The following is a 13,735-nucleotide window of genomic DNA, read 5'->3' on the forward strand; positions in this document are numbered from 1 at the left end:
AGTCTCAAACATCCACAGCGGAAGTGTCGTGCTCTTGGAAAACAATCTGGTTTCATGCTAATTTGTAGTGTCATTGGTTTTAGAAGCGTGATTAAAGGTGAACAATTTGAAGGTTCATATTTTTAGTTATGGATTGTGATCAGTGTTGTTTTTGGCAAGGTTGTGATTCTCATGTAATCTTTAATAGATTTCAAGGAATTACGGGCAAGAGTCTTCTTTGTTTTGAATTATTCATGTTTAGTAGTTGAAGTATTAGTTAGGGGTGGGGGGGGGGGGAGTTTAGGCTTTGCCCTATGCCAGTGTGTTATCAGTCTTCGTCACGGTATTTATTAGTAAGTTTTAATATAATTTTTAGCAATTTTGATTTTGTTATCAATTCTTCAATATTTTGAATGACCTTTTTTCTGAAAGATTTGTCCATCACAACGTAATGGCAATTAATATTAAACAATTGATGAACAGCTCTCTTTCCATGCAAAAGTTACTAAGTAAAATAAAGGCACAAGCCAAAGAAATGAATGTTGCTTTCATGTCGTTAATATTAGACCCTAATGCTTGCATAAAAGCAAGATGTATGCAGATGACGTCAAGGAGATTACTGAACCGCTCGGCAGAGCTCCCTCCTTCCTGCGCATTTTGTTCTCCCAGTGAACAGCTTGCTTTCACGAGTGCTTGGCGATGCAAAGCTCAGATGTTTAAGGCTTCCTCACCTGGGTGACATTCAACGTGAACACACATTCCGGGTCTTGATATTTATGTGAATTTGATGAGGGTTTGCTTCTGAATTTGTCTCCTAAGTGTTCTTTTGACATTTAAAAGTAAATGCATCTTGCCTCTTGTTTGAAGGGCATTGCTCTCTTCTAAAGACTCAAAGTATTTCCGTTTTTTATGTATGTATATAATTATATGAATGTAAGGTGTGAAAGTATTTATCAAGTAAGTACGAATTTAGTTATTGTGCAATCGAAATGATTAAATTAAAAAAAATCGTCATTCCGTCGACCATGACTTGGCGGTTGCGACGCCAAAATGACAAAACATGATTCAGTCAGTCAGTCTGCCCCACGCCCCACGTATACTCACGTCGTCGTGGTCATAATAAGCCTGGCTTTCGGGCGTCTTGAACCTGGTGATGGCGCCCTTGTCCTTCATGTTTGTCCTTCCTCCCTTCGTCCTCCTGCCGCCCTTCTTGGCCGCGGAGCACGTCGACATCACCATCAGGAGAACGACCAGGCACAGCCACACCTTTTGCGCTCTCATCCTTGTCCACGCTTCCTCTTTTTGTCGCCGTCTCCCGGAATTTTGCGTTCTCCCTGGGGCAGTCGCCTCGCCTCTACTCCTTCGGGGACTTCGACAGGCTCATTCAAGGGCTTCGTCGTCTGCCTTCTCTCCCTTCTAAGGAAACGTTGTGGGTCCTCTTCCTTTCTGCCGAGACAGAGAAACTCTTGGGTGACCTTTGAAAACTGTGGGCGCAAATGAACGTATGGTAAGCATTGCAGTTGCAAGTAAATATAGTTTCTTAAAAAAACATAGGCACCTTAGTTTGCTTTTATTGCAATAAGTCAAGTGAAAATAATTGTCTTTAAATAATGACACGATGCTTTTCTTTCTGGATGAGACCCTCAGCCGTATATAAGGTAATGGTGAAGAATAGTTGTCAAGATGTGAAATAATATTGTTAAATTTACGACTACCTTTGCTTTCCCTGTGGAATATCTTACCTGTGTTTGTTAGTGAAAACTAAACGACCCTGAAATATGGCGTTGCATTCTTTGAATGAGAAGTTGCATTGAACAATAAGAACTCACTCAAGAGAAAAGACTCAAACACTCATTAGTTCACTTACCTCTCCTAAGTATTTCTGGTCACTTTTCCTTGTCAGGATTCATCTACATTCGAGAAGTTTCTGTTTAAGGGTTTTATTTGTACTCATTCCACCTTCCCCCTCAAAAGGCATCAGAATTTTGAAGTAATTGATCATTATTTATATATATATATATATATATTATATATATTTATATATATACACCATATATACACACGCGCACACCCACACACACACCACACGCACACACACACACACACACATATATATATATATATATATATATATATATATATATATATATATTATTATATATAGTATATTAGATCATATCACATTACCGTGATTCATATACATACATCGAGCTACAAATGTCCTTCAGTATCCAATTCGCTCTACCTCGGAATTAATATATTTTCATATATGCTTAACCGAAGGGGAATTTTTTAGGCGATAAGAGAATTGTCAGCTCCCGGTCGCGCCTGGGAGCCGACAATTCTCTTATCGCCTAAAAAATTCCCCTTCGGTTAAGCATATATGAAAACATTAATTCCGAGGTAGAGCGAATTAGATATTAAGGGACATTTGTAGCTCGATATATTATATATATATATATATATATATATATATATATATATATATATATATATATATATATATATATATAATATGGGTGTGTGTATGTATGAAGAGGAAAATTATCATGTAAATGAATAAAAGTAGAGAACAGTAAAGCATTATATGACTGGTAGTATCTCCACCCATTTACCAACATTAATGTTCGTAAAGAGCTGGAGATACCGCCCGCAATATACCGCTAATACAGCCTCTCTTTAATCAAACTTTATTCATTTCTATGCACATTTCCGTGTACACACACTGTCTATTATATTAATATATATATATATATATATATATAGTATATATATATATACATATATATATATATATATATCAGTATATATATATATGTATGTATATAATATATATATTATATATATATAGATATATATATATATATATATATATATATATATATATATATATATATATATATATATATATATATGTATATATATTATATAATATATATATATATATATATATATATATATATATATATATATATATATATATATATATATATATATATATATATATAATATATATATATATATTATATATATATATATATATACATACACACACACATATATGACTGGTAAAAATGTTCTGTTACAACAGAATTCCGCCTTTTCTGTAACTTTTCTCATTCATTTCCTACCTAAGCGCCTCAGTGGCGTGGTTGGTTTGGTGTTTGCTTCTCACCTCGGTGGTCGCGGGTTCGATTCTCGGCCATTCCACTGAGGAGTGAGAGATGTGTATTTCTGGTGATAGAATTTGGTTCCATGCAACGTAAAAACACCATATAAACAAACATTACCTACCTGAAGAGAGAGACAGCAGTCTCTGAACTATAGTACTTACTTTCTGTATTTAGGAGTTTTATGTGCTTTTCCTTTTCTTATAGTTAATTTATTTATATTATATCTATATATAATATATATATATATATATCTATATATATATATATATTATATATTGTGTATATATATATATATATATATATATAAATATATACACACACACACACACACACACACACACACATATGAACGCCAATAGTCTTATTGTTGAGTCCAAGGAAAGTTGATAATGTTAACTCAGTTCCTGTTACAGTAATAGTAATAATAATGATAATAATAATGATGATAATAATAATAATGAATTCGCATTCGGAAGCAGTAGTTGCAGTACCCTTTAAAAAGTCTGCCGCCTGATGAGGTCGCGTACAATTGTAAGTATTGGCAAGTGTGCTCTCATTATCCGCAGCCCGAACTCATTTCCCCGGTCGTTCCTTATTATGACTTTGTTTTACCTTTCCTCATTTAATGAACTTAATTGCGAATGGCAGGGGAAGGTTTCTTTCTTATGGCGCGCACTTTTGCCCCTATGCAGGTCCATATATAGAGCTCTTTCTCTATTGTCTTTGTTCTGTTTGTGACTTTGTTGTTCCTTGTGTAATTCAATTGCGTCTTGCAGTTCGTTTCTTCGTCTTTGAAGTTTTTTTATTATTATTTTTATTTTATCTTTATTTCTTGTACAATATAATGATGTGGAACTATACAGTAGTATGCATATCCCAACAAATGATACAAGATTACTCTGAAATCTGCACATAAATATGAAACTATTACCGGCATTTTTCTAACCACAAAACTCTCGTTTAACAAAGATTTCACCACAGTATGAATCGTTTACGAAGTAACATTAGAAAGAATAAAATTACAAATTGAATAAAAATGCTTTTTTCCTTATATATATTCACATTTATTGAGAGAGAGAGAGAGAGAGGAAGAGATAGAGAGGAGATGAGAAGAAGAGGCGAGAGAGAGAGAGAGAGAGAGAGGTGAAAAGTATATTTTCAAGCGAGACCTTTCTCGACCTCTGTTATATGTTACTGAAGAGTTAGTCCGGACTTGAAAGGATTACGAGTCCTTTCTGTAGCGACTGGGGGCGGGTGCAAAGGTTGGAGGAGATTTTTCGCTCCAGGGGGATCAGGAAAATGTCTCGTTAGAACTTATCTGGGTCTTAAAGGGCAACTTTTCTCTGCCTCCTTTGGCCGCTGTTCTCTCTCATGAAGTTACGCCCAGCTCCTCTCGCCCTCATGGCTGTACCCTCGATTCATTCATGCTCTCAGCCTCCTAAGTTTGATTTAGCCTGGTCATTATGATTCTAATGTGGGTTAAGTTCTACAGTTATGTCTCTTGAGTTTGATTTACAATAATGACTCGAAGTATGACTCACTCCTTATGACTCGAAGGATGACTCACTCCCTACAATTAAGTTCGAAATTTTGATTCACTCATACACTTGGGTTTAGGGACCTTTGCTCTTGTGATTCTCAGTTTGAGTTATTTTGAAGCCAAGAATTGTAACTTTGCTTGACTCATGCACTTATAAATCAGAGTTTGATTTATTCATGCACTTGGAATTTAATGTTTGATTTACACATCCTCTTAGAATTTAATGTTTGATTTACGCATGCACTTTGAATTTAGTGTTTGATTTACTTTGCATTTGGAATTTAATGACCGATTTACTTCTACAAGCCTTTCGAATTTTGATATACTCCTACACTTAGAACACTAAGTTTGATTAGCTCAGGCACTTGGGGTTCTGTGGTTGATTTATTCCTGCACTGGCAACTCTTTTATGGTTGTTGTCTTGATGGTTGCATTGAAATATTGACCTTTTTGGGCTAAGGTAAATACCTCCTATATTCTGTTATGAGATTGGTTAGCTGTGTATTAGAATTACTCGAGAAATGCAACAATCATAGTACGAACATCAGAGAAGAATGTGTTCAATATATGTATGTATATATATATATATATATATATATATATATATATATATATATGTATATATGTATGTATGTATGTATGTATGTATATATACAGTTTTTTCCTGTATATGGTTGTCATGTTTAGAAGGTAGAGAGTTGTGCAGGTGAAAATGCAGTAACAACGATAGAGGGGAAAATGATAGTATCCACAGGTTGAAGTGTTAATGGTACTCTCTCTCTCTCTCTCTCTCTCTCTCTCTCTCTCTCTCTCTCTCTCTCTCTCTCTCTGAAACAAGCACACCCCATGCGATGATATTTTCTGCTTTCAAACAGGCCAGCAAATATATGGAGCCGAGTTGAAGTAGGATGCAATTGCTAAGGGCGTTCGTATTCTCCTGAATGTATTTGCATGAAATTTGTATCTCGTTTTCAAGGGCTCCAAACAATGCCCTGTTTTATGCAAATTTGGATGCTGGTGTATTTTCTGCTATGATGCAGATGTGTTACTGAAGCTACGTAATGTACATGGGCACATTGTCATACACTTTCACAAAACATACCCCTCTCTCTCTTCTCCCTCATCTCTCTCTCTCGTCTCTCTCTCTACTCTCTCTCTCTCTCTCTCTCATCTCCTCTCTCTCTTACACAAACCTATATAATGTATGTACGTAAATGTAAAGTCATTCACAAAACTGCTCGTGACAAACATTATATATATATATATATATATATATATATATATTATATATATATATATATATATATATATATATATATATATATATATATATATATATATATATATATATATATAATATATATATAATATATATATATATATATATATATATATATATATATATACATCATATCAGCTATATTCATAATAATGCAGAATTGTGTAAAATTAAGACCTAAATACAAGTGATTTCGAGTGTAACGCGCACATGTAAGCGTATGCAGTTAAATATAGCACCTGCTTACAATATTTCTGAACGTTACAGTTATATTCACTTTTATGATGTCTTCAACACTGAAGACCTTGAAAAATTGGAATGATTAATATAACCGGGATTAGCAAAAATGAATCGTGCTTTTACTCTAAATTTTGCCAAGTACATATTACGTTAGTTCAAGGGTTCTTTATTGATACATACATACATGTAGTATGTTGTTTGAAGAACTCTTTAACTAATGTACTTTCTTCTTGATAGGGACGTGAATTAAAGTACGCTAAACACGCACGCGAGCCCACCTTTTTGCTGTCATGCATTTCCATGAATATAAATACATTTTTCCCCTCAAGGCCATGTTCCTTTTCTGAAACACCTTTCTTTTTAGGTTTTAGAATTTTCTGAGAGAGAGAGAGAGAGAGAGAGAATATATATGAGGACTCGTATTGAAAACCGTGGCTGTGAATGCAGTTCGTGGAACCCTTCAAAACCGTTTCTGGTGGTGCTTTATTGGCTTGGTCGAGCGTCTTCGAGTTTTATTGTTGTTATCCTCTTCTCCTGGTGCTTGGGGGAGAAGATGCTCTCAGCAACCCCCCCTCCCCCCCTCCTCCTCCTCCCCCTTTCCCTTCAACACACCTCGTCCCCTCCCATTCTGTCCTCCTTCGATCAGAAACATCTACAAGTTTTTTTGTATTCATATCTCCTCCCATCCCCACACCCACCACTAAATTCTTCCTCACTCCTCCCCCACCCGACCTCCTTTTCTATTGTCTCTGACTTGACATCAAGTGGAGGGTTGGCAGAGTTTGTTAATGCCTTGGCTTATGAAGTGTTTCAGGTAAACAGAACTTCCATATTATTTATTTCAGAATTTTTTTAATTATAATGTGTGTTAGTGTCTTGGTCAGATATTGATGATAAGTTCTTGATTGTTATGTTTTTATTTAATTGGTAAATACTTGTAAATTATAGAATGTTATTAGGGCCTTCCAATACTAAAATACCTGATAAACTAAGGTGGTTTTATCTTTTTTTGATGTTGTACCTGCTTGGTAAATGTTATTTTTCTAATGATAAAGCACCAGCACATGTATATATATGTATATGTGTGTGTATATATGTATATGTGTGTATATATATATATATATATATATATATATATATATATATACGTTTGTGTGTGCTTGCGCGCGCGCTTGTATGTGATTTTAATAGCCCCAATGCCATCTTAACTTGTCGAATTCCTCACACTTTTTGGATATCCTTGTCTCCACAAAACCTTAGGTTCACAGGCGAGAAATATGAAAGTAATATCCTGTAGCAGGATTCGAACCTACGTACACAAACACACACACACACACACACACACTAATAATGTGTAAAGAAAGACAATTCCCATCCATCTGTTCTTTTTCTGAGATAGTCATTCATTTTAGACTAAGTTTCCTTTTGACAGAGAACGTTACATTCACGGTAAAAATCTTACTCCACTTTTGATAGATATAATTACAAGCTGTGATTTCGATAACCGGGGAAACTTTCATTTAACAGAATTCGACTCTGCTATAGATACTAAATGTAGGAATTCCAGTGAATTTGAACCTGGGTCATTCCCCTTAGAAGTCACGTAGAGGTTGCTGATTTCGTTAACTGCAAAATGAATCTCGGGTGTGATTCGTATTATGATCAGAGTTTATTATGGAGAAATTGTTCGTTGTGGGAAGAATTGGGTGGTATTTTTAAGATTGATATATCATTGAATAAGTATTCACTTGCTCACGATTTAAGAGTTTCACCAGCAAATACCCAGGGTTACACTATGTCCGAAATCTATTTGTGGATCACGTTTTAAAAGTCCTGTGATTTAATGCGTAATGCCTGTTGCCATTCTTGTAGTCCGTTGTTAACGTTTTTTTCATGAGAGAGAGAGAGAGAGAGAGAGAGAGAGAGAGAGAGAGAGAGAGGTATACTCCCATTCAAAACAGTATTATGAATTGACGTTTATGATGATGTATAGTGTCTAGCGTCCTTAGCTGGTTAAGTGTGTTTAGTCATACAACTCAGTTGTCCGAAGTTCACAAGAAATCTATATGTATTCTTCAGTACATAAACAAGCACCCAAGCACCTACGACGAGTGCATGTAGTTACACAGGTATTATGCTCTATTTGAGATCTTCCATTGGTAGCTGAATTTATTAGTAATTTCTTGTATGGCGTTTTTTAATTAGTGTGTTAGCTACCAATGGAAGAAAAATCGAAATGTACGTACGTTGATGCTGAGGCTAATTCATTAGTTTTTATGTTTTTTATATTTCCTGTTTGTTACTCAGCTGTAGTTCTTTTTTCTTTCTTTCCGGAGAACACCCCACTGCACTGCCAGGCTCTGATTTATCAAAGAACGATCACTTGCCAGAGAGGGCAGGGGAGGGGGAGGGGGAGGGGCCATCGTTGAATAAGCTGGCGGTCGATATGCCAAAGGTGATGTTAAAATGCTCTGGCGTTAAGGTGGTTATTCCGTGTCAAGATCACAGCAGCTGCTGGTTATACAATGATACACCGTCAACTACGTACAGATTGCTAACATCCCGTCTAATTGTCTCTCGTTTCCTCTCTCTCTCTCTCTCTCTCTCTCTCTCTCTCTCTCTCAGTAGTGACGGATAGCCTTTGGTTTTCTGTCAGTGATAAGCTCTCTCTCTCTCTCTCTCTCTCTCTCTCTCTCTCTCTCTCTCTCTCTCTCTCTCTCTCAGTGACGACATGAAGCTTTTGACGCATGTTTTTAACTGTTGAAACATGCTGCGTATGTGTGTGTGTGTGTGTGTGTGTGTGTTCCTTCCCTCATCCGTTTAATTCTTACGTCGCAGATCCTTCCTGCGCGAGATTATGGTTTGTGATCTTGCCTCGTGAAGCCAATATAATTCATACAACAAGGCATTTAACAAGAAGGTTTCTTTTAGTGGACAAATTGAGGTAGATCTTATTCCCCGCCGTGTCGTTTATATATCTTTCCTTGTAAATCGTTCGTTATAAAATATTTATTCTTGCCTTTATTCATGTACTTTGTAACATTTTTTCATTATTAGTTTGAGTCCTCATGCTATTTTTCATAGTTTTTGCTTATTATATTTTAAGTGAGGCTGCTTGGTTTATATTCCATTTTCCTTGGTCTTTCATGTCTCTCCTATGACTCCTCAATTTCGTCTCCTCTCCCATTTTTTTTTTTTTTTTGCAAGTTTTTGATTTGTGGCCCCTGATCTCAATTAACTTGGGAGTCACAAAATACAGACTCTCTCTCTCTCTCTCTCTCTCTCTCTCTCTCTCTCTCTCTCTCTCTCTCTTGTTGAGAGTAGCTTTTATATAAGGTTATAGAATGTTTCGATTAATGAAAACGTCGTCGGTGAAAAGGACGGGTTTACTTGTCATTTATTCATTTGTATAATTAATGTTTACTTATTTATTTATTTATTTTTATTTATTTATTTTTTAAGTTGCAACTCATTGCGATTTGTATATTCCATTTTTCCTCTTAGTATGTACAGATGGGAATTCATTATGTTTCTATCATATCTACTTCGTGAAAGATGTGAAGTAGAAGTATATTTCTTCATGTGTACAGTGGTGTAGTTATTTGGCATTCCGTTGTATTGAATTCAGTTGTCATGTCATGTACAGCTATCAATTAGTTTCCGGGCATTTAAGTTTCCTGATAATGATTAATCCTTTTCTGGACGACAGCCTCAAGTTTTTCTTTGAGCATTCCACTCTCCCCAGTATTGTTATATCCCTTGCGTTGTTTTTCACAAATATTTGTTTATGCTGTTGTTATCATTGCTGTATTTCAACCGTTAATGAATAGAGTTTTGTATTGCAAATTCGTGAAACTGTTTGTTGGCGCTACCTTTAGTTTAGAGTGGAATGAATGATCTTTTTCTTTCTTCCCATTAGTAATATTCTTTAAGGGTGTTGGCAAAGTTCACCTCTATTATAATCCAAGTTACGACAAGACAGTTGCAAATCTCTCCCTACATGTCTTTTATTCCCGAGTTTTGATATAACGCGAACTTTTCTCCCAATTATCTCGATCCACAAAAACCGACAGTTCTTTTGTTGTTCCTTCGTTGAATGGTAAGTTCATTGAAAGTATCATTGTTTTTAATTCTAGCTATTGATTGTGACTTCCTTAGATGAGGTTTTGCAGCTCTTTCAAATATGAGCTGTAAAGTTGAGTCGTCCACGTTCAGGTTCACAGAGAAAATAAAATACTATATGATACCTCATTCTCATGGTTTCTGTGTTGTCATAGATTTTAAAGCTGGGTTACGTAGATGTCTTTTAATATTGTTACCTGTACAAACCTGAAGGTGATAAGAAACATTCAATAGTAGTTCAACAAACGCTTGCAAGCATTTACGATTGTTTATGCGATAGGATCAAAGAGGCACTGAACTATTTTATAATGTGGTATCTTATTATGATGCAAACATTGTGTTCCAGTTAGTATTTACGTAAATATTTTCGTTATGGTGTAACTGGATGTGTATGTCAACTGTTGTTTGTAGTTTTATGATGTAAACGTTAATGCTGACGTTTAGCTGTACGAAGTAAATTGTTAACATTTTACAGCACTGTTTTGAGTAACGAGCAAAACTATAGCTTCATCCAGAAGGGTCCGCAACCCATCACTGATTGATTGGAGTCTTTCCATGGCCATTTTTATTCTTATCAGAAAATTGGAAACGGTCACTTTTATAAACGTCCCTCCTGAGATATGGGTGATCGCTGTCCCTCAATATTGATTCCGCCGATTTTATAACTGACCTCCGACCATCAACACTTTGTTTACTGCGGCAAATGACGATTCTGTTCATTTCATTTTTGTGTATATACAGGCACGTGCTGTATGTTTCAGTAAGTGCTCTCTCTCTCTCTCTCTCTCTCTCTCTCTCTCTCTCTCTCTCTCTCTCTGTCCATCTTCCTCTTCGACTTCTTTTTCTTCTTGGCCAGGGTGTGTGCCCGTAATCTAAGAGGATTTTACCGTGTTCGAGCCCGGGGAGAAGAAAAATGTTTTAGGTGGTGGTGGTTCGTGCGAGCTGGAGCTCATAAACAACTCTTTGCATGTCGGTCGCTGAATTATTGTCAGAATTCTCCGCAAAAAAAAAAAAAAAAAAATCCCCTCCCCGGTGCGCCTTTTAAAGTGCTGGGAAGAGTTTGAAATCAATGCTATGGAAGTTAGCTTCTCTTGGAGTGTATGAGGGCGTCTTACTATCAGTGTCACTTTTGTGAAACGAAATTGTACTTTAATGAGTTTTTTTCTCCCTCTCACTCACTCTTTTGTGGGTTGAAGGGTTGAAAGTTACAGCATATAAAAGTCTAAAGAACGTAACCTATGTGGTTGTGATTGATGTTTGTAGAATTTTAATGATTTTGCCTCTCTGGTCTTTGATAGGATTTTTATGGCAACTTGGCAGTAAATGGATGTGGGCATGAGAAACATACTCTAAGGCTCCGTCTTCACTGCTGTCATCTAGACGCCTCTGCCATTTATCGCACGCACATCACAAGCAGGTCGAAAACAAGTCAATGACCGTCAATCGGATAATCGTAAGAGGAACCGTTAGGGCTCGCAATAAGCCTTGGATATGTTTTCATTGTGTTTGTGATGTGTGCGCTGTAAGTTAGCGACGTGTGTTTATGGCATTTTCCAGGTTTTTCTGTACTTTGGGTAAACATTAAGGATTTACAGTAAGCAAGTGTACGAAGAGTTTATAAGTACATATTGTGGACATATGACAATTAAGTTTTTCTTTGAGACGTATCTATATCTTTATGTCTAGTTATTGCGTGATTTTCTTTTTGGCTATTAAAGATTCAGAATATCGCAATTGCATTCGTTCGTTATCACCTACAGTTTTCAAATGCACAAAGCTTGCAGGTTAGGTTATCGACGAATTCCGACTGAGAACTGCATTAACTTTATAGCATGCTTATATTGCAATTGACGAGTTTTGACAGTCAAGATAACGAATATATATATATATATATATATATATATATATATATATATATATATATATATATATATATATATATATATATATATATATAACACACACGTGAATTATGCGATTCGGAATTTATTCTTAGTACATTATATCTATTTTGTACCTTGAATTGCACACGTTCTCAAGTCCTGGTAAATAAGTTAGATCTTTGTATTGTAAAATATATTTGAAATACAAGTCACTGATATATTGTTTTGACCTTGTGATTTATATAGGTTTTCATATCGTAAAATATGTTTTAAAATACAAGTTACTGACATATCGAGGGTTGAATGAGAGGTTATCACCGATATTAAATTATTTTGCTCTCATGAATTATATGAAATGACTAACATTATTCAATATTTATGCCACAAACACTATTAGTTTTGAAATAAATGTACAACTGACTGACATATCGTATGTCATTTTATAGTGAATTTATCAGAATTTGTAAGACGTGTTACTGGCATTATGTCATTTCGATATCGACGATGTTAAAAGTGCTTTTAACAAAGGTTGCTTTTGTTTCATCAACGTTTTAACGGGATTTATTCGAAGTTGCTAACATTATATTATCGTCATTACATTTTTTTAAAGACACGCTCCGGCCAGAACATCATTTTTATACCCCACATCTCTTTGTCGACAGAGTTATCGCTTCCATTTTGAATAAAAAAAATAAAGAAATCCTGTCGTGTATCGGCTGTTCCCTGTCACGGTTACCCGTGCCTGTGGTCAAAAAGATTGCGAAGTCATGAATTCATCGACTGAGAATCGACATGATGGATTCTCTCTCTCTCTCTCTCTCTCTCTCTCTCTCTCTCTCTCTCTCTCTCTCTCTCTCGTGGAGACAATCCTGTGATGGAAAAGATAGGGTATTTTTAGCATGGGGACATGAACCCTCGTGGCAGAGACAGGGGCCCAGGGTCTTTGTGGGAAGAGTTGTGGCTTTTATTAGTCGAGTCTTTCCGGTGGCATTCGCAATGGGCGATGTCTGGGGATTGTCTTACCGCCGATCTTTCTACAGATGCTGTTAGCTGATTGGATTGGCCTCTGTCTAGAAGAGAATCAGGCGAGCACTAGGTAGTCTCTCTCTCTCTCTCTCTCTCTCTCTCTCTCTCTCTCTCTCACTCGTATCCGCTGTTATTACTGAGCAGTACAAAACTTGCGCGATACCTGTGAATTAACTATGAGCTACGACTCTAGTTATTTTCATTAATAAATCGTTTAACTTAACTTTTGAGAATCTGAGATCTATATGACAGTTCTTCATTGCTGAGATATGTGTGCCCGAGTGTATAATCATTATACACACACACACACACACACACATACACACACACACACATATATATATATAAATTATTTTGTTTTAGGAACTTCAAGTTATAGTTATACAATGTAAATAAATAACATTGGCAGCCAATAATTTTTTAATTTAACTTGCTTGTGCAGCACTAATGAGGTTCGTTACGTCAACTAAGTCTGCGTGACCCTTGTGGATGT

General features: G+C 35.9%; 2 protein-coding genes across 4 annotated transcripts in view; one reads left to right on the plus strand and one right to left on the minus strand.

Annotated features, from left to right (window-relative positions):
- The window catches only part of LOC135217126 (procollagen-lysine,2-oxoglutarate 5-dioxygenase 1-like), a 597,528-nt gene that overhangs the window by 273,813 nt on the left and 309,980 nt on the right, over nt 1-13,735 (plus strand). The window lies entirely within an intron of this gene.
- The window catches only part of LOC135217396 (immunoglobulin domain-containing protein oig-4-like), a 49,073-nt gene that overhangs the window by 15,205 nt on the left and 20,133 nt on the right, over nt 1-13,735 (minus strand). For 2 of the 3 annotated variants that reach the window (XM_064253239.1, XM_064253238.1), the window contains exon 2: nt 1,084-1,425. In XM_064253239.1, coding sequence (XP_064109309.1) covers nt 1,084-1,260 — 177 coding nt within the window. In that variant the 5' untranslated portion in view covers nt 1,261-1,425. Of the gene's footprint in view, nt 1-1,083; nt 1,426-8,457; nt 8,575-13,735 lie in introns of those variants that run through there. The other variant, XM_064253240.1, reaches the window with a different exon arrangement.

The sequence above is a fragment of the Macrobrachium nipponense genome, chromosome 7 (genome assembly GCF_015104395.2).
Source record: "Macrobrachium nipponense isolate FS-2020 chromosome 7, ASM1510439v2, whole genome shotgun sequence".
Taxonomy (NCBI): domain Eukaryota; kingdom Metazoa; phylum Arthropoda; class Malacostraca; order Decapoda; family Palaemonidae; genus Macrobrachium; species Macrobrachium nipponense.